Here is a 25514-nt window from a genome sequence, read left to right on the forward strand (position 1 = left end):
TTGACATGCATGACATCATATAACCTTTATTAAAACCATATTTACAGAACACATATAACTCAATTTTAAGATGGCTTCTCTGAATTACAAATGATTTTGATCTCGGCATAATATTTTCTGCAGATGTTCAATGAGTCGTCCGTAGTGGTTACTTTTCCAGCCGACCAAAGGGGAAAATTCATTCGAATCCTGTTACCTGATAGGCTTTTCGTAGACGTGGTTTGATTTGGAAGTTTTCGGGAAATTAAATTAAATGATGAGCGACGTTTTTCATTTGCAATCATAATAATGTAGAAAAAAAATCTCCTGGACACTGAAAGCATTTCTATGAAGTTACGTGGAAATAAAATGATTAAACAGTTTATGGTGGCAGAAGGATGAAGATAAAGTGACTCGCAGGCGCGACCAGCACAGATGCGCATCTGCCGTGGACGCGTAGCGCTGCATGAAGCAACAGGCGGTAAAGCGCACGACGACCAAAGCCCTTGCTGAAAATTATTGCTGAACACATTTGCCCTTCGGATCATGAGGAAACACACTCTGTCTATAACTTTGTGATTTGTCGGACTGGATAGCACAGCACGCAAGACGCGCGCGGTGGATGCCTTTACGCGCGGAGGCAGTTGTGTAAATGTGCTCAAGTGGGGAGTAGAAAATAGGGCGGTCAAAGTGTGACTGTAAACAGCGACCGTTTCACCCCTATTCCTCAGCCCCTTCTGCGTCCTATACACGTGTGAGACTTAGTGCAGCTCCCAGCTCTGGACACACATGCTTGAAAAGAACTACGCGCACTTGATGCCCGCTTTGGTGATGCCATGCCCCGGAACCACAGCGGAGACGAAGGCGGCACCGGGCTCTGGATGAGGACATCGCCGGGGCACCGTAGCGAAGGCTACGGCTTGAAAGATGTGGAATCCGATCGGAAGATGATGAACAACGCCGGAGACGGGTTGCTCTCAGCCACCGCCGCAGCAGGTGCTGCCGGGTCCGACACTCTGCGGGGGAAGCAGGGAGCTCGGCTCAGCCTGCTGGGGAAGCCGCTCATATACAGCGCGCAGAGCGGCCGGAGGAATGTGCGCTACCGGCGTCTCCAAAACTACCTGTACAACGTGCTGGAGAGACCGAGAACCTGGGCGTTCATCTACCATGCATTTGTGTAAGTTCATCTCCATAATTTGAACGACTCTTGTAAGTTGCACACCTGTTGATGCTGTTTCACTACCACAGCAGGAAACTCTCTTCATCCACATTTCGCATTCGCAAAACCTCAAAAATGATATCAAAGATAGCAAACTTGTGCTATACCTGACGCTACACGATACCTGCAGCACGAATCTGACATGTTTCTCTTTTGTATATGATTCGCTGACATGAATATTGATTGCACAGCTTTCACACATAATATGACAACCTTTTCTCAGCTAACATGGAAAACCTTCTCTGCAGCTTCAATTAACCTATTGAATGCAACGAAGAGCTTTTTGATGCAAAATGGGGCTTACTGTAAACCTCTTACCCTGGTGACTGTGCCAGTAGTTTTTGTTTTGTTAAATGAAATTAAAGTTTTATCACGAGTACTGTTATAAATATACAACTGAAGTTACATGAATTTGAAGTCATCATAAAAGCTGTTTTCCCCAGGGTTTTTCTGTATTTATGATAGTATATTCTGAAGCCTTAGTTTCACATCTTTACTGATTAAAGCAGAAGTTAGTGTCTGTGTTGGTCACTTGATTCTGATTCTTGGAATAAGGAACAGTTTAAGCCTTCCTGTCTGCTGTCTGTCATTCTTGGCTTTCCAACCAGCTGCATTTGATTTCCCTCTTGCGACTGTTGTTGCACTGTATCATTCTCACTGAGAGGAAGAGGAAGTTGATAAACATGCTGACTGTTGAACGCTTTCTTTTTTTGGTCTTTGGTTTGTGCTGTGAGTGTGAACTAGAGAGGCTGTGGTTGAAGAAGATGTGGATGTGTGTGTGTGTGTGTGTGTGTGTGTGTGTGTGTGGGGGGGGGGGGGGGGGGGCGTAGGTGTGTGGGGGCGGGCACTATAGCTGTGGTGCCTTTTCTAAACAGTTCAACCCATTGATTACTTATAGTTTTCTATTTAGCGCATCAATTTGTGCACTGGTCAACATACAGGTAAAATCCTGCTGGGGAGTGCTTCATTCAATGTTGTTCAAATGATGACACGTTTGAGGTTGCTGTATTTTATTGTATTTCGAAATATGTAACTGTAGTATTGTGTAACAGCTGTAGACAACAAGGTAGTTGTGGATAGTCACATGCACATATTATCCAATGAATAAGCTGCCACTAGTGAGCTTTTTTAAAATGTCTCCTTAACTGTTTAGTCCTTCTGATATTTAGTTATCTGGTTTTCATGTATTTCTTCTTCATAAGAGCTTTTGATGAAGACTTATACTACACTGGCTCTTTTTTTTCACTTGCTTCTGCACACCTCTCTTCTTCAGCTACAGACATTGAACAAGAGATGGCAAAAGCCGATGTGCTATAGCTAAAAAAAAAAGAGTAGTGCAATATTTTTTTTGTTTAATCAATTTGAATTGTCCATTCGTTTTGTGTTGGGAGGTATTGTTACATCCCTATAGGTAGCATATGAATGGAGACAGTAGGCCTTCAACTGAACACACTGCTGCATTCATAAGCTTCTCAGGTTAATCACATTTTCCAGTAAAGTTCATTTTTGATGTGTTTTTGTGACTTGTTGCAGTTGTAGATTCTGTAAAAACCACTAAAATGCTGTCGCACCTGAACTGCTCTCAAGCATAATGCTAACAAACAGCTTTTCCAACAGATCTATATGACACTTACAATTAGTGGCACCACAGCTGTGTAAATAACATAAACTGTGCAAGTGCTTTTTTAAAGTTTTCCAGATCATTTCCTGTTTTATTGGGGCCTTTAGGTGAATAATCCTAGTCTCCCAGGAGATCATTTTCTCAATTATTCCATCATCAAATGACTGCAGAGTACATTCATTGCCCTTCATCCTGGACTTTCTCTCTACCTGTTATCTAACAGCTGAGTAATGTTGGTACAGTTCTTTTAGAACAACGCTGCAAAGTTGGGTATCAAAGTTCATTGAAGTTGAATTCTGCAGACAGATTTAGTCTCTGCTCGTAAATCCACTGATTGCAGTGATTAAAATGGATTAAGCCATATTGTTTTCTTTTGTAAACCCTGGACAGGACAGAATGTATAATAAGGACTTAACATTACAAAGCTGGACCAGTTGGGCTGCTTTGTACATGAACTAGACTCCTTAAATTAAAAGACTGTCTCCAACTCAATGAGAGGGTTTTGGAATTTACAGCTTTGCCCTGGAGGAGTTTGTTTTACATTTAAGATGTGCATCTGATAAAACCCCTTTCTCTAAACCACTGTGCATCTGGGTAATGTTTTCTCAACAGTAGCCTCTCAGTAGCATCCATTTCGAAACAATAAATAAGAGAAAATCCTTTACATAATTTTTCAATACAATGATCTTCTACTTTTTATTTTTATTTTTTGTTTACTATATTGTACTTGTTTAGTGTATAATATTTCCTAACAGAGGAGGATTACATTTAAAGTGATTGTTTCAGATATACAGTAGCTCCAGTCCCTTACTTAATGAGGCATGTCAAGCCCTGATGTAATGACGTCAGTGACCAACATGGAGGTCATTGAGCTTACCTCAGGGTGTTTTATTAGGCCCAAGTGTTAAGAGAGATCATGTTGGATCTCAACTTGTTCATTTTTATTTTTATTTACGATATGATTTACGTACTGTATTAAAATGTTGACTCATACATACCCATAAGGATCATTCCTGTGGCAGTTAGCGTGGACCAGAGACATGGACGGACTGATCTCCCACTCGGCCCTTTGTTCTTTTCTCCATGTGACGAATGCTGCAGTGACGCTTAGTGGCCTTGAAGGTTGCACTGGTCTGCTGATATGACAATTGTTGCAGTTGAGAGCCTCGCTGTTACAGTTCTGTATCTGCAAATTGAGATAAAATCCACATCCAGCTGATGATAAAACAAACTGTGGATCACATTTACAGCTATTTAATCCATGTATTTATGTAAAGTGGGCATTTCATAGCCAGTTTACTCAAGGAGCAGCTGACTTTAACCAACAGGGCCTCCTTAACCCTGCTTATGGCCCATTCTGATATTTTTCTTTTTTCTTCCTTTGCATCTAACAACAAATATGTTCTGAACCCACAGCAAACGACAGTCTTTGAGGCAGCTGGGATAATCTCAAAAAACATTATTTGGGGAAAAATGTTAAGCTTTTTTGTGAGGATCTTCCTTTTTGTGTCAGTCTTGGTGCCCCCCAGTGGACAGTGTAGTGGGCCAGTACCTCTTACCTCTTTGCTGATCAGGTCCTGAACAAGTATAAGTGATATTCTGTAATGAAAAGAATAATGCCAGAAGTTTCACAGCCTACCAAGTCTTATTAAAAGAAGTCAAGACATAAGAGGGAACAAACAGAGTCACAGCAGCATTACGGCAAATTAATTTTGAGACAGACCTGGTAGCAGCAGTGACAGACATTAAAGGCTTTATATGTGATTTTTTTCATCCAGCAGATGTCGCCCTTGAGCACCAGCATGAAACCAAAACAACTTGCGCTGCATTGTTGTAAATGGACCTGAGCGTATATAGCGCTTTCCTAGTCTTCCAACTACTCAAAGGGCTTTTACACTGCATGTCACACCTACACATTCACACACTGATGGTTGTGATCGCTATGTAGTACCATCCATCAGAAGTAACTAATCCCATTCATACACCACCACCGAAGCAGTGGGAGCAACTTCGGGTGTCTTGCCCAAGGACATATTGGACATGTTGCCCAGCTGGGGATTGATACCTCGTCCTTCTGGTTGAGAGGCGACGACTCTACCAACTGAGCCACAGCCTCAACTCTTCCCTCATGAGAATCATGATGCTTGTTTCACACTAATCTGCTACAGCTGGTCTGCTTGAGCAGTCAAAGTGTAGAGGTTCAGTTTCACCATCCGTTGCTTTCAGGTGGAGGTTTAACAAACAGCTCCTTTTCCTCATCCGCTTGGTCCGAGGGTGACACATGAGGAACAGATGAAACGAGCAGAGCCCTCGCTTGTGTTCAGTTATCCTCTCTCTCACCTGCCAGCACAGTACATCCTCATTGGCTCGGATGCTGTAGGGAATATTTCACCTTCAACTGTGTCCCACTTCAAACAAACATTCCCCCAGGCGGAATTACATCTTGAAAACTAATATCTAACTAAATCAGGGCTGAAAGTCAAACTTTTTTAAGTGTGCAATTAATGTTACGTTCTATTTTTAAAAATGTAATCCAGTAGTGAAACTTATGGAGAGGGCAACTTCAGAATTCCATCCTGTAACTTTTGTATTGGTGTCGATAGCTAACTAGCATATATCATGCCCACATGTACCATTCCACTTCCCCTGCAGTTGTGTTTTCTGTACACTGTATGACTACAGCATACATGTATATTTTTATCCTTTCCCCTAATGTGACAGCAGCAGCACTGAGCCAGTCTTTGTGCTGAGTTGAGCTATGCCTGGGGTCCCAGCCTGCCCTCCTTCCTGCACGCAGACACACATACACAGTGCTGCCATTCATCTCACCTCTGGATTAACAAGCTCTTATCCTCGCAAGTGTGTTCAGCGGCAGGAAAGTGTGGGGGGAAAGGGATACAGTGTTCCTCCAACTCAGGTTTCAGAGCTGGAGTGGTGACATGAACTCACTGCTCTCACTTGTTAAATATCTATCAGCGGGTTTTATTGTGAGGAATATTTGGATTTATAGACTGCAGTAAAGGCTGCTGGCTCATCCTGAAAGCTGTGTTTGATAGGGATTATTGGGTATTTCAGGCTGACAGACACAATAAAATGTTTAGTAGACATCTGAATGTATAATCAGGCACTGCTCTGAATCTCAGAGCTACGTGTTACAATTTTGGGCTAGCATTTATAGTCTAGCAATTGACACTCTGTCACTAAGAAATATCTGTGTTTCTCTGTAAATCCAGGCGTTTATTCCCTCATTCAGAGGCTTATGCCCTCTGGTGTGGTGCAAGTCACAAGTCGATTTAGTAGTTCGAATTAAGGGCTGCACTCAGAATTTTGTGAGTCCAATCACATTCATAAGTACAAAGCTTAAACTATATGCTTCTTCCTTTCACTCCCACATCAGCCTCACCAGCTAACTACTTTCTCAGTTTTAGCAGCCGAGGTGGCAGCCCAAGCTACAGCTCCTCCAAAGTGTGTCAGAGAGACACAGACAATTCATTTCAAACTTTGTATGCACTGTTAAACTTCACTGGTTGGCTTTACTTGCAGAAGTGGAGACATCTGGCAAAAAATGTAACTCTGGCTAAAACTGTGTGAATGATGAACTCTGAAGGTAAACCCACATAAAAAACGAACTTGGCAGCAGGATGGAGCTCGCTGGCACTTCTGACGTTCTGTGACTGATGAAGAAGAGCCTTGAAGAAACTCAGGTCTTTTACATTGCCTGTTCAAACGAGACTGATAGGCCTCTGTTACATCCGTCGCGTAAGCAGTGAACTGAGGCATAATGTGAGGGTAAAGTTTCCACCCCTGAGTACGCATCAGCGGTAGTAACAGGGGAAACTGTGACAACACATATAACATACAGGAACCCAAAGGGTGGAACAAAGCTGTGTGTGTGTGTGTGTGTGTGTGTGTGTGTGTGAGACCCCTAAGGTTAATTCCACTCACACCATCTAAATACTGAAGCATATATTTTACAAGAGACACGCAGACTCATGCTTCTTTTGGGAGGGCAGTTTTACCTCAGAGCACATTCATTGTAAAAGCTGACATTAATATAAACTCCTCAAAAAAAGTTTGGAAACATTATTTCGGTCACTTATTTTGCCCCTTTTAATAATACTAATTGGTGTTGTATTTTATATCGTTGGAAAGCCTGATTAGTCACCTTTACAATGAGGTATAACTTGTAAGGATCATGCATTCGTGGAATGTGCAACACAGCTAAACGTGTGGGTAGCGCCCTAAATTTTTTTGCCAAAATCCCCTGCAATGGGGCGCAGTGGCTAGCGCGCGCGCCCCATGTTTGGAGGCTATGTACGGGCGGCCCAGGTCCAAATCCAGCCTGTGGCGCCTTTCCCGCATGTCATTCCCCTCTCTCTCTCTCCCTGATTTCCAGCTCTATCCACTCTATCCTATCTCTCCATTAAAAGCACAAAAAGCCCAAAAATAAATCTTAAAAAAAAAAAAATCCCCTGCAATGTTCTTCTGTTGGTATTCACTCCTGTTTTGAGCTTCAAGTGCTGCCAGGTGTGTGTCAGTTACGGGTGTATGACTGACACCTGATTGACAGCACTTGTGGGATCATCATGCTGTTCATGCCAGAGTGACCAACACAACCACGCTGGTTGACCTTCAACATCTCCTGGTTGAGGAGTGGGATGCCATCCCATTCCGAAATGTGACCAGGCTGGTGACCAGCATGAGGAGGAGGGTCCAAGCTGTTGTGGTTGTGTATGGATCTTCCACACGCTACTGAGGTCCCTGACAGTGTAAAATGAATAAAGTGTAAAAAATGTATTACTGTGGGAGAGTTCAATCATCAATTTCACTAAGCAACTCAAAACAGGAGTGAAGACCAGCAGAAGAATTTTTTTTTAGGGCGCTACCCACACGTTTAGCTGTGTTACTCATTCCACGAATGCATGATCCTTACAAGTTATACCTCGTTGTAAAGGTGACTAATCAGGCTTTCCAACGATATAAAATACAACACCAATTAGTTTTTATTAAAGTGGTGAAATAACTGACCAAAATAATGTTTCCAAACTTTTTTTGATGAGTTCATATTCCTTTTTTCCATTTATCCGGTGTAAATGCTTTTTTAAACTATGTGACATTCATGGGTATTTTGTGGCAGCACATGGTCGGAGTCGTGACTCAGAAAGACGCTTCTTATACACAGCTAGAGCAAAGACCTGTGACCTAAAGAGTGGAGGGGAAACCTGCTGGTTTGATGATCGCAGTGACATCAAGCAGAGGTGTGATGTCTCTGTCCAGATGGTGGCTGCTGTGTCAGTGCGAGGGCGGCGAGCAGAAGCTGTGTCAAGATGGTTACAAGGTAAATCTGACTGTGACAGCTTGATATAGAGAAGATTCAGACTTTTAAGGCTGTGTTTAATTTGAACAGTTTCTGTGGTAGTAAATGCAATTTAATGTGGTTGATGTAATACTTGTAATAGATGTATCATGTTTTGAATTTTTGTGGTTTTGCATAAATTTGCACTTTAATTTGATGTGCATATTACATAACTGCATTTTTTAAAAGTCACTTTTGCAGAATGAGTTGCTATTTTCACTGTAACATTTAAGCACAATGCACAACATTATTTGTAGAGAGGCAAGCAGTTGTAAAACATTCCCCCTATCAGGGATGCACCCATGCAAAGTATTACAACCTTAAACGATAAGTACATTAAGGTTTCTAAATGCTTGCCATGATACATCGCCTGTCCCTGGCAACTATAAAAACTCATCATGTGATTTTCATAGTGCAGCACAAATAACAGAAAGCAACGTGGCTGACTGAAATCATCATTATTGTAGTGTTGTTTCCCCCTCCCCCCCTGCTTGCTCTTGTAATCTGACCATAAATCAGTCTTGTCATCTTCCAAATTAAGGAAACAGTGCTCATGCATTTCTGCCTTTTATCTCCACAAAGGGTTTTCTGGGATCCACTTTGGTATGAGTGAATATGAACCTAAAGGAAACCAGATCCAGGGCCATCTCTATTAGATTGGGAACCAACCAGTACCGATGCGGTTAAAACATGGACCCAAACCAAATTGGTTTAGGCCCAACCCTGGAATTTATATATTTGTCAGCAATAACTTTTTTTTAGATAATAAAGTCCAATCATGTTAATCAAGAGTAAATAACTATAATTTAAGAACGTCCATATATGTAAAATCAGTTCAGATTCAAAACAAAAGGAGGGCAGACACGGCTGATCTGGATCAGTTACTGTAGGTATCATGTTTCATTCCTGAGGGAGGTCCCCTTGTTCTGTTTTCAGAGACATCCTTTCTGTAAAAACAAAGACTAGACCTTGGTACAGGACACACCTGCTTTGCGGGTTCAGGGCTTCAGTTAGGACAACAATCATTCACCTGTCCGGCTTCTTTGAAGGACTGCCTTGCTTTAAATCGTCTCATATAGGGAATATTACTGAGTTAATAAATTAAGAGAGAAAAGGTTTTTTTTTTTTTTTTTAGACTTGCAAACAATCTGAATCATTTTCTTTGCTATGTGAAGAGGTGTAATCTGCTGGCCATGTAAAAACAAATGCAGGTTTTAAAGCCCCTCTACATTGGCTATGAATATGTCTAAGACATCATTGCCTTCTATATACAGTCGATCCTTCCTATGGACATCGTTATATCGAGCTCTCAGTCTGGGCAGGAACTCAAGTCCTCAGCTTTGAATTAAGCTCTTCATCGTGGGCGAGGGTATTTCTACCCTGCTGCCCCCCTTGAGTCTCACTTTCTGATGAGAAGGTTTTTTTTTGGCCCCAACCAGTCACTTCACATGTTGTGTTCTGTGAATCACCTTCTGTGTTTACAAAAAGCTCCTTTTTCCTCATTTGCTTGTGCCATTTTTTCCTTATTGCCTCTTATGTCCCTCACCTCTTCATATTTGCAGCAATGCCTCCAGTGATTTCATGTTATTTTTACACTCCTCTCATCTCCCCTCTTCCTAGAAAAATCTCATCTCACATAATTGTAGAGGCATTACATCACAATGACCTACACCATCAGATGTAAGTGGTGTAAAAGTGTGCAATGTACATCTCTTCATCGCCTCTTCCCACTTACCCTCCTTTCATCTCTCTCTCCCTTGTGGCAGACTGTGCTGCTTGTTTGCATTTCCGTCACCACTGTGCCTGTGATAGCGCTGTGCTGAGGCCAGGCTCTAGAACAAAGACTATAACCTTTCATAGTTCTGCCTCTTTTCTTAGCCTAGTTTTATTGTTTTTTCATACTTTCCTGATCCCTTAGTCTTTATCATGAACATTCTGGCAGATCTTTGCCTAAAGGGCAACTGACACCGGGGCATGGAGCCCTGCTTCACTAGTTTGGAGAGCTGACTGTAATATGATATGGAGTGTTGCACAGGCAGATTGAGGCTTAATAACTGAGTTTATCTGCCGACTGCTGAGGTGCTTAAGAGAGAACCTAATTATCCTAATATGTTTTTATGTAGGCAACAGCAGCAGCCTCTCAAAGCGCCGGAGAGAAATCCCAAATTAAAAAGGCCAATTTGGAGCAATTTTGTGTTGCCATAGCAATTGATGCTGTCTTCTTGATGTTGCCTTCAAGACTGCAAAAAAATGGCATCTTGGATGGATTTCAATAAGCCAACAGAAATAAATCAAAGTGAGTGCTTCTGCCTGCGTGCGCTGTTCTGTCAAGCCACTGCTGGCGTCGCCCTCACCGGCCACGCTGTCACTGCTGTGCCACAATGGCCAGCAGTTAGTCACGGCTCATACAAGCCGAGCCCTAGCCTCTGCTGCTGATCTATATTTAGGCATACAGCAGCTTGTTTAGGTTGCATGGAGCCTGTTGTGTCCCCTGTTGTAATAACAAAGCTATCCCTGAGCATCCCCCCACTACCCTAATCCTACATATTTCTTCTAGTCTTTTAATTACTTTTTTTTTTCTTCAGTATTTCACCTACTGAGTTGGAATAGACTTTAAATGCATCATTTCCATTCTTATTTATAATAACATTGCTCATTTCATCATACAGAACAAAATCTATTGAACACATAATGTGTGAGTCTATACTTGAACTGGTAAAAAGGCCAATGTCAAAAGACAAATGGTATCAAAATACCTGAGGACAAGCCCTCTTGCTCCAAAAATAGCCCATGTGTTCCTCGCTCACTTGTGAGGTAGGCTAAACACTATAGTACTCATCATGCCAGGGGTCGGCTGGGGGAGTGTTCTATGCAAGGACAAAGGATATTCCACCATCCACATTTTACAGCCGGGTTAAGCATACAATGCTGAAGATGGTCCTGGGAATGGGGGGTTGATGGCGGCAGGGAGAAACAGCACAGGGGCTCTGCTCCGGGACACTCTGCTTGGCACGAGCCTGATAACGCTGCAGTGTAGTTGGTGATGTGCCAGAGGCCCTCTGACATCTCTGACTTACCCACGGGGGGCAACACTGCAGCTGGGTAGCCAGCCTGTCCCTCTACACTTGCCTTGCTCCATCCCAGCTCCTGATGGATTTAACCTTAAATGCACAACGGGATTGTCTCCCCCCCCACTGTATGACTGTTTCTACATGTGTTCATATAGGCTCATTTACTTGTGCATTCTATGTATAACTGAGAAGCTGGTTTACGGACTCTTACTTGTAGTGTAAAGGTCCCCTGACTTTTTTTTTCTCAAATACATCTCAGCTCTGTGGTTTTTGTTTCTCTCTCCTCTCAATTCAATTCCATTCAAAAAACTTTATTTGTCCCCAGGGGGAAATTCAAAGGCACACAGAGCAGTAAATTAACAACAGTGCAGGAAGACGAAACATTTTAACCTAAATATAAAGTGTCAATTTAAATACAGCTTAAACTTAACTTAAAATATAAAATATAAAAGAGTAGATATAATTGGACAGTGATCGGACTAACAGATGTAAACAGAACTATGTGCAATAAATGAGAAATAAACATATACAGTATATACAGAGCTATGTCTCTTTCTACTTTTCCCATTGTCAAGGTTTTTAATTTAAATGACATGTTTTTTGGTGGATTTTCCGTCAGTGTTGACAAGTTGACTCTTGCTTGTGGAGCTGAGCTGGCCCCAATCGTGCGCCTCTGCATTTCTTAAGTCACATATTCCATTTTGAACAAATAAGGCTGAATATCCGAGTCGGCCAAAACACCGTAAAATGTATCTTAATCCGTAATAAGTCACATCTAGTTTGCAAATGCAATGCAATGCAAAGGTCATGATTAACCAGGTGAATAAGCCTGTAGTTCTTCCTATGTAACATCTGAAAAGGTGTTTCGGTAGCTGCACCCTAAAACTTGTGCATGTTAGTATAGAGCAAAATGCAGAATTTTACTCCAAAGTGGCAACTTTTCACAAAAACAGGTTGCAGGTCATGCACAGGGTTTAGTTTTCTTCTCGAACATGGTCACATGATAGGTGTGACAATAAGTGAAGGACCTATGTGTGTCTTGTAACGTGCAATGAGCAAGTGAATGTGGGTTTCATTGTGTCAAAAAGTCCATATGTCTGCTCATGCATACCCAAGAGTCAAACTGCAGCGTTTCCACAAACGTTTCTGTTTTAGCTCCTCTTAAAAGACTGATGAAGCAAAAGTCACATTTTTTTTTAAAAAGAAAGCGATTTCATTGTACATAACTTGGCAAAGCTGCAATCATATTTTGCACACTGTACCTTACCCTGGTGGATAGAAATAGTTTTAAAAATAGTCCACATTTGAAGACATGCAGAAAAATGGTGATGTAAGCTCTTTCCCCTTGCTTCTACATGTAGGAGTGAGCCTGTACACTGACCCTCTGTATGGGAACACAAAAAGCTCAGTGTGGGAACTTCAGTGAAGGGCAACCTCGCTCAGCCCCAACACTAACAGCCAGCTTGGTGGCAAACAGGAAAACGAGCACACAGTTTATCACTATATCCAAGTAATGCGTACTCAGGTCTCTGGATATCTTGTCAAATGAGAAAAATATTTTTTTTAAGGTAATAATGATAAACTCTTGAGTTTGTCTTCTGTTGTTCCTGCCACAGCCTTCCTTCTCTAAGGTTTGTGTTTTATGACTGCAAGTCAGAGCGATCAGAGGTCAACTCATTTCTGGGTCTCAATATTGTGAGAGGGAGACATATTTTCCCCACAGCCGCAGTTTTTTTCCCATACTTTTGCCCCCCCCCCCCCCCCCCCCCACACACACACACACCCCCTCAGGCCTACTGAACCACTAAGAGTCTTCAGAGCTATTCCAAAGCTTACAGTCCTACACAGCCACGGCCCGGCACCACAAAATTAGACAACATTCAATGGAAAATGGTCAGCTGGGTGATAGGACTGAGTTTTATTTGAAGCCGTAATGTGATTTTTAACCAGTCCACTGCTCTGTTAGCACTTTCTTGTAGCGGACTTGTCAGAAAACATTAGTGGTGCATTTGCTTCTGAGGTCACCTCAGGCGAAGTCCTCTGTCATTCAGATACAGAGAGTGTTATGAATGTGTGTGTGTGTTTGAGAAGGGGGGTTGGGGGTTGAAGGAGGAAGAGATCATACACATGCTGTTGACATAAAGCAGTCTCCATGTGCCTTCTTTTTTTTATTTTTTTGAGCATTTCTTTCCCTCTAGGCCTCCGGCAGTGTTATATCAGCTCCTGCAGCTGCCTTTCAGAACACCACTGAACGCAAAGTATATTTGAATGAGTTGATGTAATATTGGCATCTTTTGTAAAAGGATATTAACGTAAAACACACAAACAAACAACACAATGATGGAACACATTAAAATAACAATGAGCGCAATATATTGCAGCTATAGCTCTGGAAATATGAGCTTCAATAACAATCAGAGATAAATAAAAGAACTCCACAAAAGGCCAAAATCGTCTGTGCCCAAACTACAGGTGCATTAGAAAAAGGTGAAATTATTTAATTTGTCACACAGAAGATGATCCCGACTATAATGATAGCCATTATTCCAACCACCGCTGTGACAAAAAAGGAATTTTAATGTTGTGGAACAATAATGAACTCTAGCATCATCCATATAAAGCTTCTTAAAAATGTTTTATAACTGAGCTGAGGCCAATCATTGAACTAATGAACTATAGTTAAAAAAAAAAAACTTTGATGCAGAACAATTACCCGGTGAACATGCAGTTTGTATCCATGCAAGAAGAAATAGTTTCCTTAAAAACTTAACATACCCTGCTGTTATAGGAACAATTGTAATAAGAGTGTGTGTTGTGTGTACTGACCAGATGATGTGTCACAATCAATCAGCGTCTCATCGCCTGTAAGGAAGGCCACAGGGGCTCAACATCAGTATTTCTACATACATTATAATATCTTAAATGTGGTATACTTGATGTTCTGCGAGCCTGGGTCAAATCATGTCCACTCTGAATTAACCATAATGAATGTTGACTGTGTTACAACCGGTGTGAGACACTTAAATGCAGTCCCCTAAAATCCTGAGGATTCCCAGACAGCAGCTTCTATATGTGAGTAACCATCCCTACACAAGTCCTCTAAACCAGGGGTTCCCAAACTTTTCAGGTCGTGGCCCCCCAAATGAGGGTGACAGAAACTGGGGACCCCCCACTGTTCTTTAAGGTGGTTAGTTAGGTATATAACGTAGTCACAGCCACGCACACATAAACCTATCCAAAAACTAGGAACACAAAATAATACAAAAGCCTAAAAACTATAACAAAATTGACACATTAATTTCATTTCCATTTTACTTAATGATACTGTCTTATATGACATTGGACTACTTTTTGTATATTTACAAAAATGGATAAAAATATGCACTTTTAAATGATTTTAATTTCTTTATGGAAGGCATCTCGCGACCCCCCTCTTTGTGGCTGGCGACTCCCCTGCTCCCGACCCCCACTTTGGGAACAACTGCTCTAAACTGACTGACTAACTGAGTTGCTGCCTAGAGCTTTTCTATGCCAAGTCATGCCTCTCTGTCGCTCGTCAAATCAACTCATAAGTGTCTGTCTTTACGAAATAAGCTTGACCCCACAGAAAGCCATGGGGAGGGTGGGGGGGGGGGGGGAGGGGAGGAGTTGTGTTGGATTTTGGGAATCGAGCTGAGCAGGAGAACACAACAGCTGCTTGTAACAGTGAGGCTGAAATGACTGAACCACAGGGGTCATATTACCCATACAAGCTTTTATTAGGCGAGCTCGACTGCAGAGAGAAAAGATAAGTATGCAATACAGTAGCCCAAACACGCATCAGAGATGAAAGCGCTGTGAAGGGTGTGTTGACAGAAGGATATAATGCCATCAGTGTGTTCTTTGTAAAGATGCATTGTAAGCTGAGAGGCTCTTGATGAAGCACTTTTCCAAACAGGTTCTCCCAAAAAAAAAAAAATTCCCCAAGATATTCAGAGTAAGATATGTGCCCTGTACCATCATTTCAATTAATAGTTTATTGATGAAATCCTCTGTGGTTCAGCGCTCTGTTGGAATCTCCCTCAGACTGGCTTGTCAAAATGATTAAGTCATGCTCTTGCCCTTGCCCCGCTGGTGCTGGATTCTATGGCTACTGAGGTTTTTGTCAAAGTACTTTATATTGTAGTCTGGCTGGGCTGGTGAGGACTGTGAAGGAGAATTATTGTTCTTGGCATGTCTGCAGGGACATGGAAAACCAGCCATCGTTATTGCTTTTTATAGCAGAATTAAATATGTTTTAATGAGAGATTTTATTTGTAATTCATATCTATGCCTAATCCTCAAACTTTAGGTTCTGCGTAATGTGTTCTCATCCGATCTAAAGTACTTTTGCAGCACTCTGCAGGACTAAATCCATTTTCTTCCTGTCGGAAAATTAAAATTAAAGCCAGTTGTTAAAAACACTCGGCTCAAACCAATTTCCTGACATTATTAAGGAGCAGTATAATTTATAAATGCCCCCAAACCACCAGTATGACACCAGTTAAGTAAGGCATTTCCAGTTTATTTCACTTTAAACTGTTGAAGAAAATCATAGGTTAGTGTAAGAGTGCTTTATTTCTTTATTCAGTGTGTCTCTCTACAAAGGATCTCATAATTCTACTCTGAAGAGCTTCAAGATGAAGTCAATTAAATTGAATAGTGCATAGAAAGAACTTGAAGCCAGAAATAATTAAGAAATGAAACAGTCCTACACCAGCAATACTTTACAGATCAAAACAGTCCTACACCAGCAATACTTTACAGATCAAAACAGTCCTACACCAGCAATACTTTACAGATCCAAACAGTCCTACACCAGCAATACTTTACAGATCCAAACAGTCCTACACCAGCAATACTTTACAGATCAAAACAGTCCTACACCAGCAATACTTTGAAGATAAAACAGTCCTACACCAGCAATACTTTACAGATGAAAACAGTCCTACACTGGCAATTCTTTGAAGATAAAACAGTCCTACACCAGCAATACTTTACAGATCAAAACAGTCCTACACCAGCAATACTTTACAGATCAAAACAGTCCTACACCAGCAATCCTTTACAGATCAAAACAGTCCTACACCAGCAATTCTTTGAAGATAAAACAGTCCTACACCAGCAATACTTTACAGATCAAAACAGTCCTACACCAGCAATACTTTACAGATCAAAACAGTCCTACACCAGCAATACTTTACAGATGAAAACAGTCCTACACCAGCAATCCTTTGAAGATAAAACAGTCCTACACCAGCAATACTTTACAGATGAAAACAGTCCTACACCAGCAATCCTTTGAAGATAAAACAGTCCTACACCAGCAATCCTTTACAGATCAAAACAGTCCTACACCAGCAATACTTTACAGATGAAAACAGTCCTACACCAGCAATTCTTTGAAGATAAAACAGTCCTACACCAGCAATACTTTACAGATCAAAACAGTCCTACACCAGTAATACTTTACAGATCAAAACAGTCCTACACCAGCAATACTTTACAGATGAAAACAGTCCTACACCAGCAATACTTTGAAGATAAAACAGTCCTACACCAGCAATACTTTACAGATCAAAACAGTCCTACACCAGCAATACTTTGAAGATAAAACAGTCCTACACCAGCAATACTTTACAGATCAAAACAGTCCTACACCAGCAATACTTTACAGATGAAAACAGTCCTACACCAGCAATCCTTTGAAGATAAAACAGTCCTACACCAGCAATCCTTTACAGATCAAAACAGTCCTACACCAGCAATCCTTTGAAGATAAAACAGTCCTACACCAGCAATACTTTACAGATCAAAACAGTCCTACACCAGCAATCCTTTGAAGATAAAACAGTCCTACACCAGCAATCCTTTACAGATCAAAACAGTCCTACACCAGCAATCCTTTACAGATCAAAACAGTCCTACACCAGCAATACTTTACAGATCAAAACAGTCCTACACCAGCAATACTTTACAGATCAAAACAGTCCTACACCAGCAATCCTTTGAAGATAAAACAGTCCTACACCAGCAATACTTTACAGATCAAAACAGTCCTACACCAGCAATACTTTACAGATCAAAACAGTCCTACACCAGCAATCCTTTGAAGATAAAACAGTCCTACACCAGCAATCCTTTACAGATCAAAACAGTCCTACACCAGCAATACTTTACAGATCAAAACAGTCCTACACCAGCAATTCTTTGAAGATAAAACAGTCCTACACCAGCAATACTTTACAGATCAAAACAGTCCTACACCAGCAATCCTTTGAAGATAAAACAGTCCTACACCAGCAATCCTTTACAGATCAAAACAGTCCTACACCAGCAATACTTTACAGATGAAAACAGTCCTACACCAGCAATACTTTGAAGATAAAACAGTCCTACACCAGCAATACTTTACAGATCAAAACAGTCCTACACCAGCAATACTTTACAGATGAAAACAGTCCTACACCATCAATCCTTTGAAGATAAAACAGTCCTACACCAGCAATACTTTACAGATGAAAACAGTCCTACACCAGCAATCCTTTGAAGATAAAACAGTCCTACACCAGCAATCCTTTACAGATCAAAACAGTCCTACACCAGCAATACTTTACAGATCAAAACAGTCCTACACCAGCAATACTTTACAGATCAAAACAGTCCTACACCAGCAATACTTTACAGATCAAAACAGTCCTACACCAGCAATACTTTACAGATGAAAACAGTCCTACACTAGCAATTCTTTGAAGATAAAACAGTCCTACACCAGCAATACTTTACAGATCAAAACAGTCCTACACCAGCAATACTTTACAGATGAAAACAGTCCTACACCAGCAATCCTTTGAAGATAAAACAGTCCTACACCAGCAATACTTTACAGATGAAAACAGTCCTACACCAGCAATCCTTTGAAGATAAAACAGTCCTACACCAGCAATCCTTTACAGATCAAAACAGTCCTACACCAGCAATACTTTACAGCTCAAAACAGTCCTACACCAGCAATACTTTACAGATCAAAACAGTCCTACACCAGCAATACTTTACAGATCAAAACAGTCCTACACCCTTATCTTTTCATCACTCTTTTCATCACTCTATTTACTTGATGCATCCAGCAGTAACACTGTTTGAGAGCTCCTGAAACAAGCTGGTGTCATTTTTTGTCTCACTGTGTATCAAAAATAGCTTGGACAGTAGAAAAGGTAGTTATGTTGTTTAAATTTATAGTTCAAACTCTTCTACTTCTGAGAAATACTTTCTATTTCAAAGATGCTGTGGTGCTTTTCCATGACGGCTCTGCACCAAACCACAAGGAAAAATAGGCAATTTTTAGCATCGCTCAAAACAGGGTTGTCAATTTTCAGTCAACCTATTTCGAGAAATCAGCTCGTTGTGTGTTTGTTTAGCAACAAACATGGTCAGTATAGTTATAGACTCTTTTATGTAACATGAAGTTTTCAGGAAGGTATGCTGTTGGATGGGAAATGTCGTAGGCAAGTTTTATAGCAAACCAACCACTTTACATCTGTACATATCTTTTTTTGGTTTCAGAATGTTAGTGTGAGCCAAATGAAACCTTAACGCAGTGGAAAATTTAAAAAAGCTCCTTCCAAGCTGGCATGTGATAAAATTCCACATGGTCCTTGTACTTTCTCTTGAACTCTTTATTTTGTTGTTTTGTTGCTAATTGAGTCAATTTTTCCTCAGCCTTGTTTTGACGTGGGATTACAGAGGACTTCTCACAGAGTTAACTTGTTTTGACCATTTCTCTTCCTTCCTGGCTCAACTTGTTGTTTTGATTCTGTGTTTTTAAAGTCTTATTGATTATAAATATGTGCCATTCAGATAATACTCCATTCATTCATGAACTCAGATGTAGTTCATTTGTCACAACAGTATTGAGTTTCCCCAAGCATTTACTCATGGATAGCATAGCGCTTGACGATGCACAGATGTGATATTTATTTTCTGTTGGCTCTGTCCATGAAAGCCTGCATTGATTTGACTACAAACTTTGGCATCTTCTTTTTATCATTTTATTTTTCCCATCACTAAATCTTGTTAGATTATGCTTATTGTTATGAAAATGTAAATATGGTTTCAGCTTCCAAAAAAGATTCATCATATCTATAACTATCATGAGACTGAAGTTGATTTGCTCAGCTGAACTTAAAGCCTTAAAAAACTGCTCCATCATTATAAGAAAATCTTTGCTAAGCTAGCAACTGCTGTCTAAAGCATTATTGCTTATTAGTATCTTCTCATTCAAAGAAGTGTAATTTAGTGTCAATTTAAATAATCACTCTTTCAAACCTTTCATAAGCTCCATTGTCACACATTGGGATAATTAATAAGTGGTTATAATTGTGAAGATTTCCTTTGATCTTAGTACCATGGTAACCTGCCTCGTTGGTCATTTTTAAAGTATAGGCCTACATATTACCTCAAAGACTGTTCTTTATTTTTCTTTCTTTGGCAGATGAAAATATAATCAACCCCCTACACCCCTTACCAACACATAAACATTCATGGATTAGACTAATCTCACTGTAAGTCACGCCCTTAACAAATTCCTATATTTTTAGATCTTATCTCAAACATTGTCTGCAAAAAGTACAGAATACCAACGTCAGTATGTGACAACTGAGCGGCGGCTTTTACAGACAAAGCAATCCGAAGTAAAACTTCTACATAACCTTACAAATGTTTAAGATATAACAACAGTCTTAGATGTTTTTAAACCTGACTATCTGAAGATGAACAACTCCCTAAAATAAATGAAGAACATTTTCTTTTAAGATATTATAATTCTTGTCCTGCAATAATTTCAAGGACTGCTTAGTGTGGGCTTTGTTTTGTGCAATAGATCTTCTGAAGTCTTGGGTGCAGCTCTGAGACACTTGTCCTTCATTTATAATGTCCAGCTTTGATCTGAATTTTGTGTTGATTGAGGCAACTGCAGATAAATGTATCTCACACAGGTAGGATGTGGCAAAAGAAAGGAGTGTAGCTTTCTTCATTACCCACATTGTACAAGATAAAGCTGAAGACAAAAGCGCTATGACTATTCATACTTTCTTGTTTTTGTATTGTGACATTGTTGCGGTGTAGATTTATTGTACGCCTTACATTTACCGCGGATTGAATTGATTAATTAAAACAATAGAAATGTGTATGAATGCGTACGTATGTGTGTATACTGTATATATATATATATATGACTGTATATATGCATGTAAATATATGCCATCATCACTCAAGTTTTACTTAGCGTTTGCAAAATGTCTTGTTTCTTGATCTGGCAAGTGATTCTCTTTTTCTTTTTCCGACGCTTATTTTAATACAATTCTTAGTTTTACCTTTCCTGGTTTACGGTTAGATTAACCCTGTTCGGTTACAAATGTTCACTGATATGTTGAGTAACCGACTCTTCCTTCTCTTTACTATCTTTTTTATCTTCCATTTATAAAGATTGGGGTGGGATGGGGGAGGGCAGGAACTGGTTTGATGGAGGCGGGAAGGGTCTTGTTTTTTTATTTTTATTTTTTGTTTGTTTTTCCTTTGTTTTACTGTGTTTTGTTTTGTCCTGGCTTTATGGAGAGGTGAAGTGTACCTCTTGGGTTTTTGTTTGTCTATTGGGTGTTACTATAATAAAAAAAAAAATTAAAAAAACATTTACCACGGATTTCTTACACAAAATTTACCAAATTTCTCAATTTTGCTTGCAACGCAAAACATTGTGCATTGTTTTTATTCATCGCTTTAATTTAGGAATCAAGCCTATGTCTAACCGAGTATAATCTTTAAGCGTGAGAGTCCTTAATCCTGTATCTCAGCTTCTGGCTGGATACCCATGAATCCATGAATTGGATGATTTCTGAACAGATTGCACTGCTCGTGCATATGTTAGGCGCCCCAGCAGAAGAAATGAAAGTCGCTCTTGTTGTTTGCCTCTTTCTCTCTCGATTCACCTGCACGAACATTAATGCATGTCAAGCAGCTCCTCATCAACCATCTGCTGCTTCATCCTGAAAAGGCCTCTGATCTTCAGCCTTCTGCTTCGTTTACTGCAACCACCAACCTGTCTGCTATAGCCCTGCAGGGCGTCAAGCAGCGTCCTGTCATTCGCATTCAGCATTGTTAGATAAAAAAAATTAATGGTGTGACAAATAAAAGGCGAAGCAAAAAAATAAGATAAGCTTTAATGTGTACCAGGGTTATTTAAAAATGTAAAAAAAACATTTAGATTACCGGAAATGAAAATGAAAATGAGGATTTATGAAAAAATCTGTATTGTTTGTTAAACCAACTGAAATAAAGTTTCAGTTTTTTATAGCCTAATGTTTTAAGGTTTGTCTCAGACACTTGGATTTCATTTTTTGGATGAGCTTGCTAACAGCAGATGTGACATGGATTACTTGCAGGCAGTCCTAGTAGGCACTAGATGGAACAAATTGTAACTTGCACTACTGATGGTTCAAAATAAACAAGAAGAGAAACCTAGAAATATGTTATCAGACATTCGTACCCAACATGTACCATGATCTCTGCGTACGTACTTGTCAGTTGTACTGCATCACTTACTAAAGAAATAGCCGTCAAGGAAGAAGGTAAAATTATCCTACCATTTAAAATCCTTCATTACTGCACAAGCCAAAAGTTGTAGCAGTGTCTTAGTCTTAGAGTTCCACAGATATGGATACAAGTCTGACATACATTTTTTTTCCCCAAAAAAACTCCTTATTTTTAAATATTTTGCACCATGTTCAAATATAAAGTTCGAAAAAAAAAAATCACTTTTAAAATAAAAATGATGAAGATAATAAGTCAAATCATAGTGAAAGCCTTTGAAGCAACATTTTTACATGAGTGAGTACAAGTAAGTTCTTCCTAAAACCTTTTCCTACTTAGCTTTCAAACATGCAGCGGTATTAGGCATCTAATTACATTTTATTATTCATTTTGTTTTAAAGATTTCTGTGGGCTAGTTTTGTACCTTTAGAGTCGGAAGTCAGGGGAAAGGAGCCACAGGTCGGATTTGAGCCTGGGGCCGTTCGCTTGGAGGATTGCGGCCTCCGTACTTCGGGTGTGCTCACTAACCACTAGGCTACCAGCGCCCCCCCTTATTTAAAATGTTTTAACTTTAAATTTCTTAAGAATGTCCATGTGATTTTTACACATTAGTAATGTTATGAAATTAATTATCACACAATAATCGTGAGAATCGTGAAACCGCGATGATTTTACAACAGGATTACAACAGTAGTGAATGTTGTGAGGTCAGGCTGTATAGGACTGGTCTTTGTCAGTATCATGTCCCGAGCTGTGGTCTCTATTTTCCCCCCTGATGACAGAGTTATGACCTTCCCCAGCAGAACAACTTTCCCTCCAATGAACAGCTGCTGTGTACCCCTCCTAATCACAGGCAGCTGAACATCCGTCAGACCACTAATGAATAAAATTGCATCATATTGTGCCCTTCCCCTCCGTAAGTTAACGATGCTCCATGCTCTCTAACACACTCTCACTGTTAGCTCTTTAATTGGGCCCACCCACTGTCCTTTCAGGCGTTTACAAGGATTGAAGCACCCGTGTCTGTGGCCAAGTGTCTTGAAGACTCGTCTGTCATAGGCGAGTCAAGCTGTAAAAGCACCGCTGAGAGCTGTTAAACACACAGTTTTACACACTCTTTTCCTCTTATGTGTGTTTAAGACCTCCAGACTGGCTTTTCCTACACTTAACTAATTTGCTGTTGTAAAGTGAGACATTGTTATGGTGTCTGCTGCCTCTTTCATCTCAGAAGTTTGGTTTGCAAAAATGGCAGATAAAAATGATCTGATGAATGTGTTCTGAGGACAAAATGTGAAGTTGGACTCATTACAACTGAAGCCATCAGTGATAGAGAGAGAGAAAAAAGCGTTGTCTTTTACGGTGCTGTAAACACAGTGTGAAGTTGCGTGCTTATTTGCTTCTCTTCAATCAAACTGGAACACAGAGGACTTGTTACAAACAGCCCTCATATGTGTTCCCACAGGCTCCAAAGACAGAAGCCCTATTATTTTTTCCAATGATGTCGCAAAATGTGTTTTTTTTTCAGTTACTTATGTTTTGAATTTGAAAGTTGATTTTAAATGGATAATTATAACCGTGAAGGGAAGAAGGGTGATAAATCATGTGATTTAGATCTTTAAAGGTCCTGCATGGAGTTTTTAGAAGTCATGTGTACAGAACTGGATCAGCGCAGAGATTAAAGGTAGGGGGGGTTAGGTCCACAGGAGGTTCCATAGAGACACAAAGCAAGGTCCTTACATTCGCTTAAAGTTTCAATTCAAAGGTTTTTCTTTTCATGCTTGTGAAATGTAAATATTATGTCATTTTGGTTGAAGCCTGGCCACATAAATAAAAGATGTTGAGTAGCACTGAGAGGTGTGTGGGAGTTTAAAAAGGCCGGCAGCAGAAGTTTACCTCCCCCACCTGCAGTGTGAGCCTCCACCTCTCATCGTCAGTACATCCAGAGGCTCAGCTGTGCCCGGCTCACATCTGCTCCACATGATCATTATGTAGGCTCAAGTTGAATAATAGAGGGTGGCAAAAGCTCCGCTGCCACTTGAGACACACAGCAGCAAACTCATTTTATTCTCCCTGCATGCTCCATGTTGTTATTGCGGACTGTGTTCAGAGGGATACTGAGACAGACCTTTCATGGTTGTGTTAGATTAAGTGAAATATTGGCGCTCTGAATTTTAGTCCAATTAATCAGATTGTCTACTCAGCAACTAGTTTCTTCTTTTGTTTACATGGCAGCACCTGAACACACTCAGACCCAGTCTGCATTTCTTTTTGTTTTAATCATTTTTTTTTTGTAACACCTTGATCGGATGAAGGATTTTAGACTGCTAATGAACTAGAATAGGCAGCAGCTCAGTTTGCTACCAATCGAAGACCAGCATTTAAAAAACAGTTTTTTTTTTGGATTAAAAAGGCAACAAAAGATCTATGAAATATTTCTACCATGTACAGTAGTATGAGCCCATTATTTAAGCTCTTACAGACAATATTAAGTTAAGGGTTTTTAGTTGTGTTTCTTGTAAAATCCTATATGAGTTTGTCCCAGCAAATAAAACAAAAACATGCAAATACATTGGTAAATCCTGTTGTCACATAAGATACACTGATACAGGATTATTCTTTTTTTTTTCCAGTCAAATTCAGTAACGCCTGTAAAGCTCTCGTTTCTCGTTTGAAATCTGCGAGTTGTTTCCTCTCACATTGTAGTAACTGTAACTACTAATTTTCAGTAACTCGCCCATCACTGGAAACACTCACATTGCAGGACGTTAGATGTAAAGTAAAGCACATAAACACTTAACACCAGCACTTTTTTTTCTGCTTGATACAAAAAGAAAACTGGCACTGTTTCTTTATTTCCGTATTAAACTAAAAAAAATGAGATAGAGTGTTCATCCGCTGTTCATCTCCTTACACTGCCTCCCAGTTACTGCTCGCATCAAATTTAAAACTCTGCTGCTAGTTTACAAAACAGCGACAAAAACGTCTCCTCCTTACTTTAACTCTCTGATCCAGGTCTACCCCATCCAACCTTCACAACAGGGTCCTAAGTCTCTGACTAGACTCTTCTCCTCTGTCGTCCCCCGGTGGTGGAATGAACTTCCAAACTCCATTTGATCTGCAGAGTCCCTCTGCACCTTTAAGAAAAAGCTGAAGACCCAGCTCTTTCATGAATACTAACTTAATGATGATGGTCTCCATATTATTGATGATGATGATGGTTGTGACGATGGTTTTTGTTTGATAACGTCGACTTATAAGATGGTTTTTATACTGATTAGAGCTCTCAAGAACTGCCCTCAATGTTGTGCTTTGCCTCTGGTCACTTCCTGTCAGCACCTGTGTGTCCAATCAGACTCAAAGCTGATCGTTTGCTCTTACTGACATTGTTCCCTTTTTTCTAGATCCTTGCTTGTGTTGTACTTACTCGCTGATGTACGTCGCTTTGGATAAAAGCGTCTGCTAAGTGAATTGTAGAATTGTAGAATAGAGTGTACCTTTTACCTGTCTGTACACTTTAAGCCATGTCGTATGTGTTCCTGTTTTGAGCAGCACTGGGTGTTGACGCAGGTTCCTGCTGAGGCTGGATATACAGACGGACGTCTACAATGTGCCTTTAAATCCTTTTTGTGGCTTCACCTGCAGAACCTAAGCATCATTGTGTGAGTC

At 40.3% G+C, this 25514-nt stretch overlaps 1 protein-coding gene across 5 annotated transcripts in view; it reads left to right on the plus strand.

Annotated features, from left to right (window-relative positions):
* Positions 1-403: 403 nt before the first annotated feature.
* kcnq5b (potassium voltage-gated channel, KQT-like subfamily, member 5b) overlaps positions 404-25514 on the plus strand; it is a 127286-nt gene continuing 102175 nt past the window's right edge. For 3 of the 5 annotated variants that reach the window (XM_061048136.1, XM_061048151.1, XM_061048159.1), the window contains exon 1: positions 404-1156. In XM_061048136.1, the coding sequence (XP_060904119.1) occupies positions 816-1156 (341 nt within the window). In that variant the 5' untranslated portion in view covers positions 404-815. The remainder of the gene's footprint in view (positions 1157-25514) is intronic. The other 2 variants (XM_061048144.1, XM_061048168.1) reach the window with 1 other exon arrangement.

Source organism: Labrus mixtus, chromosome 2 (assembly GCF_963584025.1).
Source record: "Labrus mixtus chromosome 2, fLabMix1.1, whole genome shotgun sequence".
NCBI lineage: Eukaryota > Metazoa > Chordata > Actinopteri > Labriformes > Labridae > Labrus > Labrus mixtus.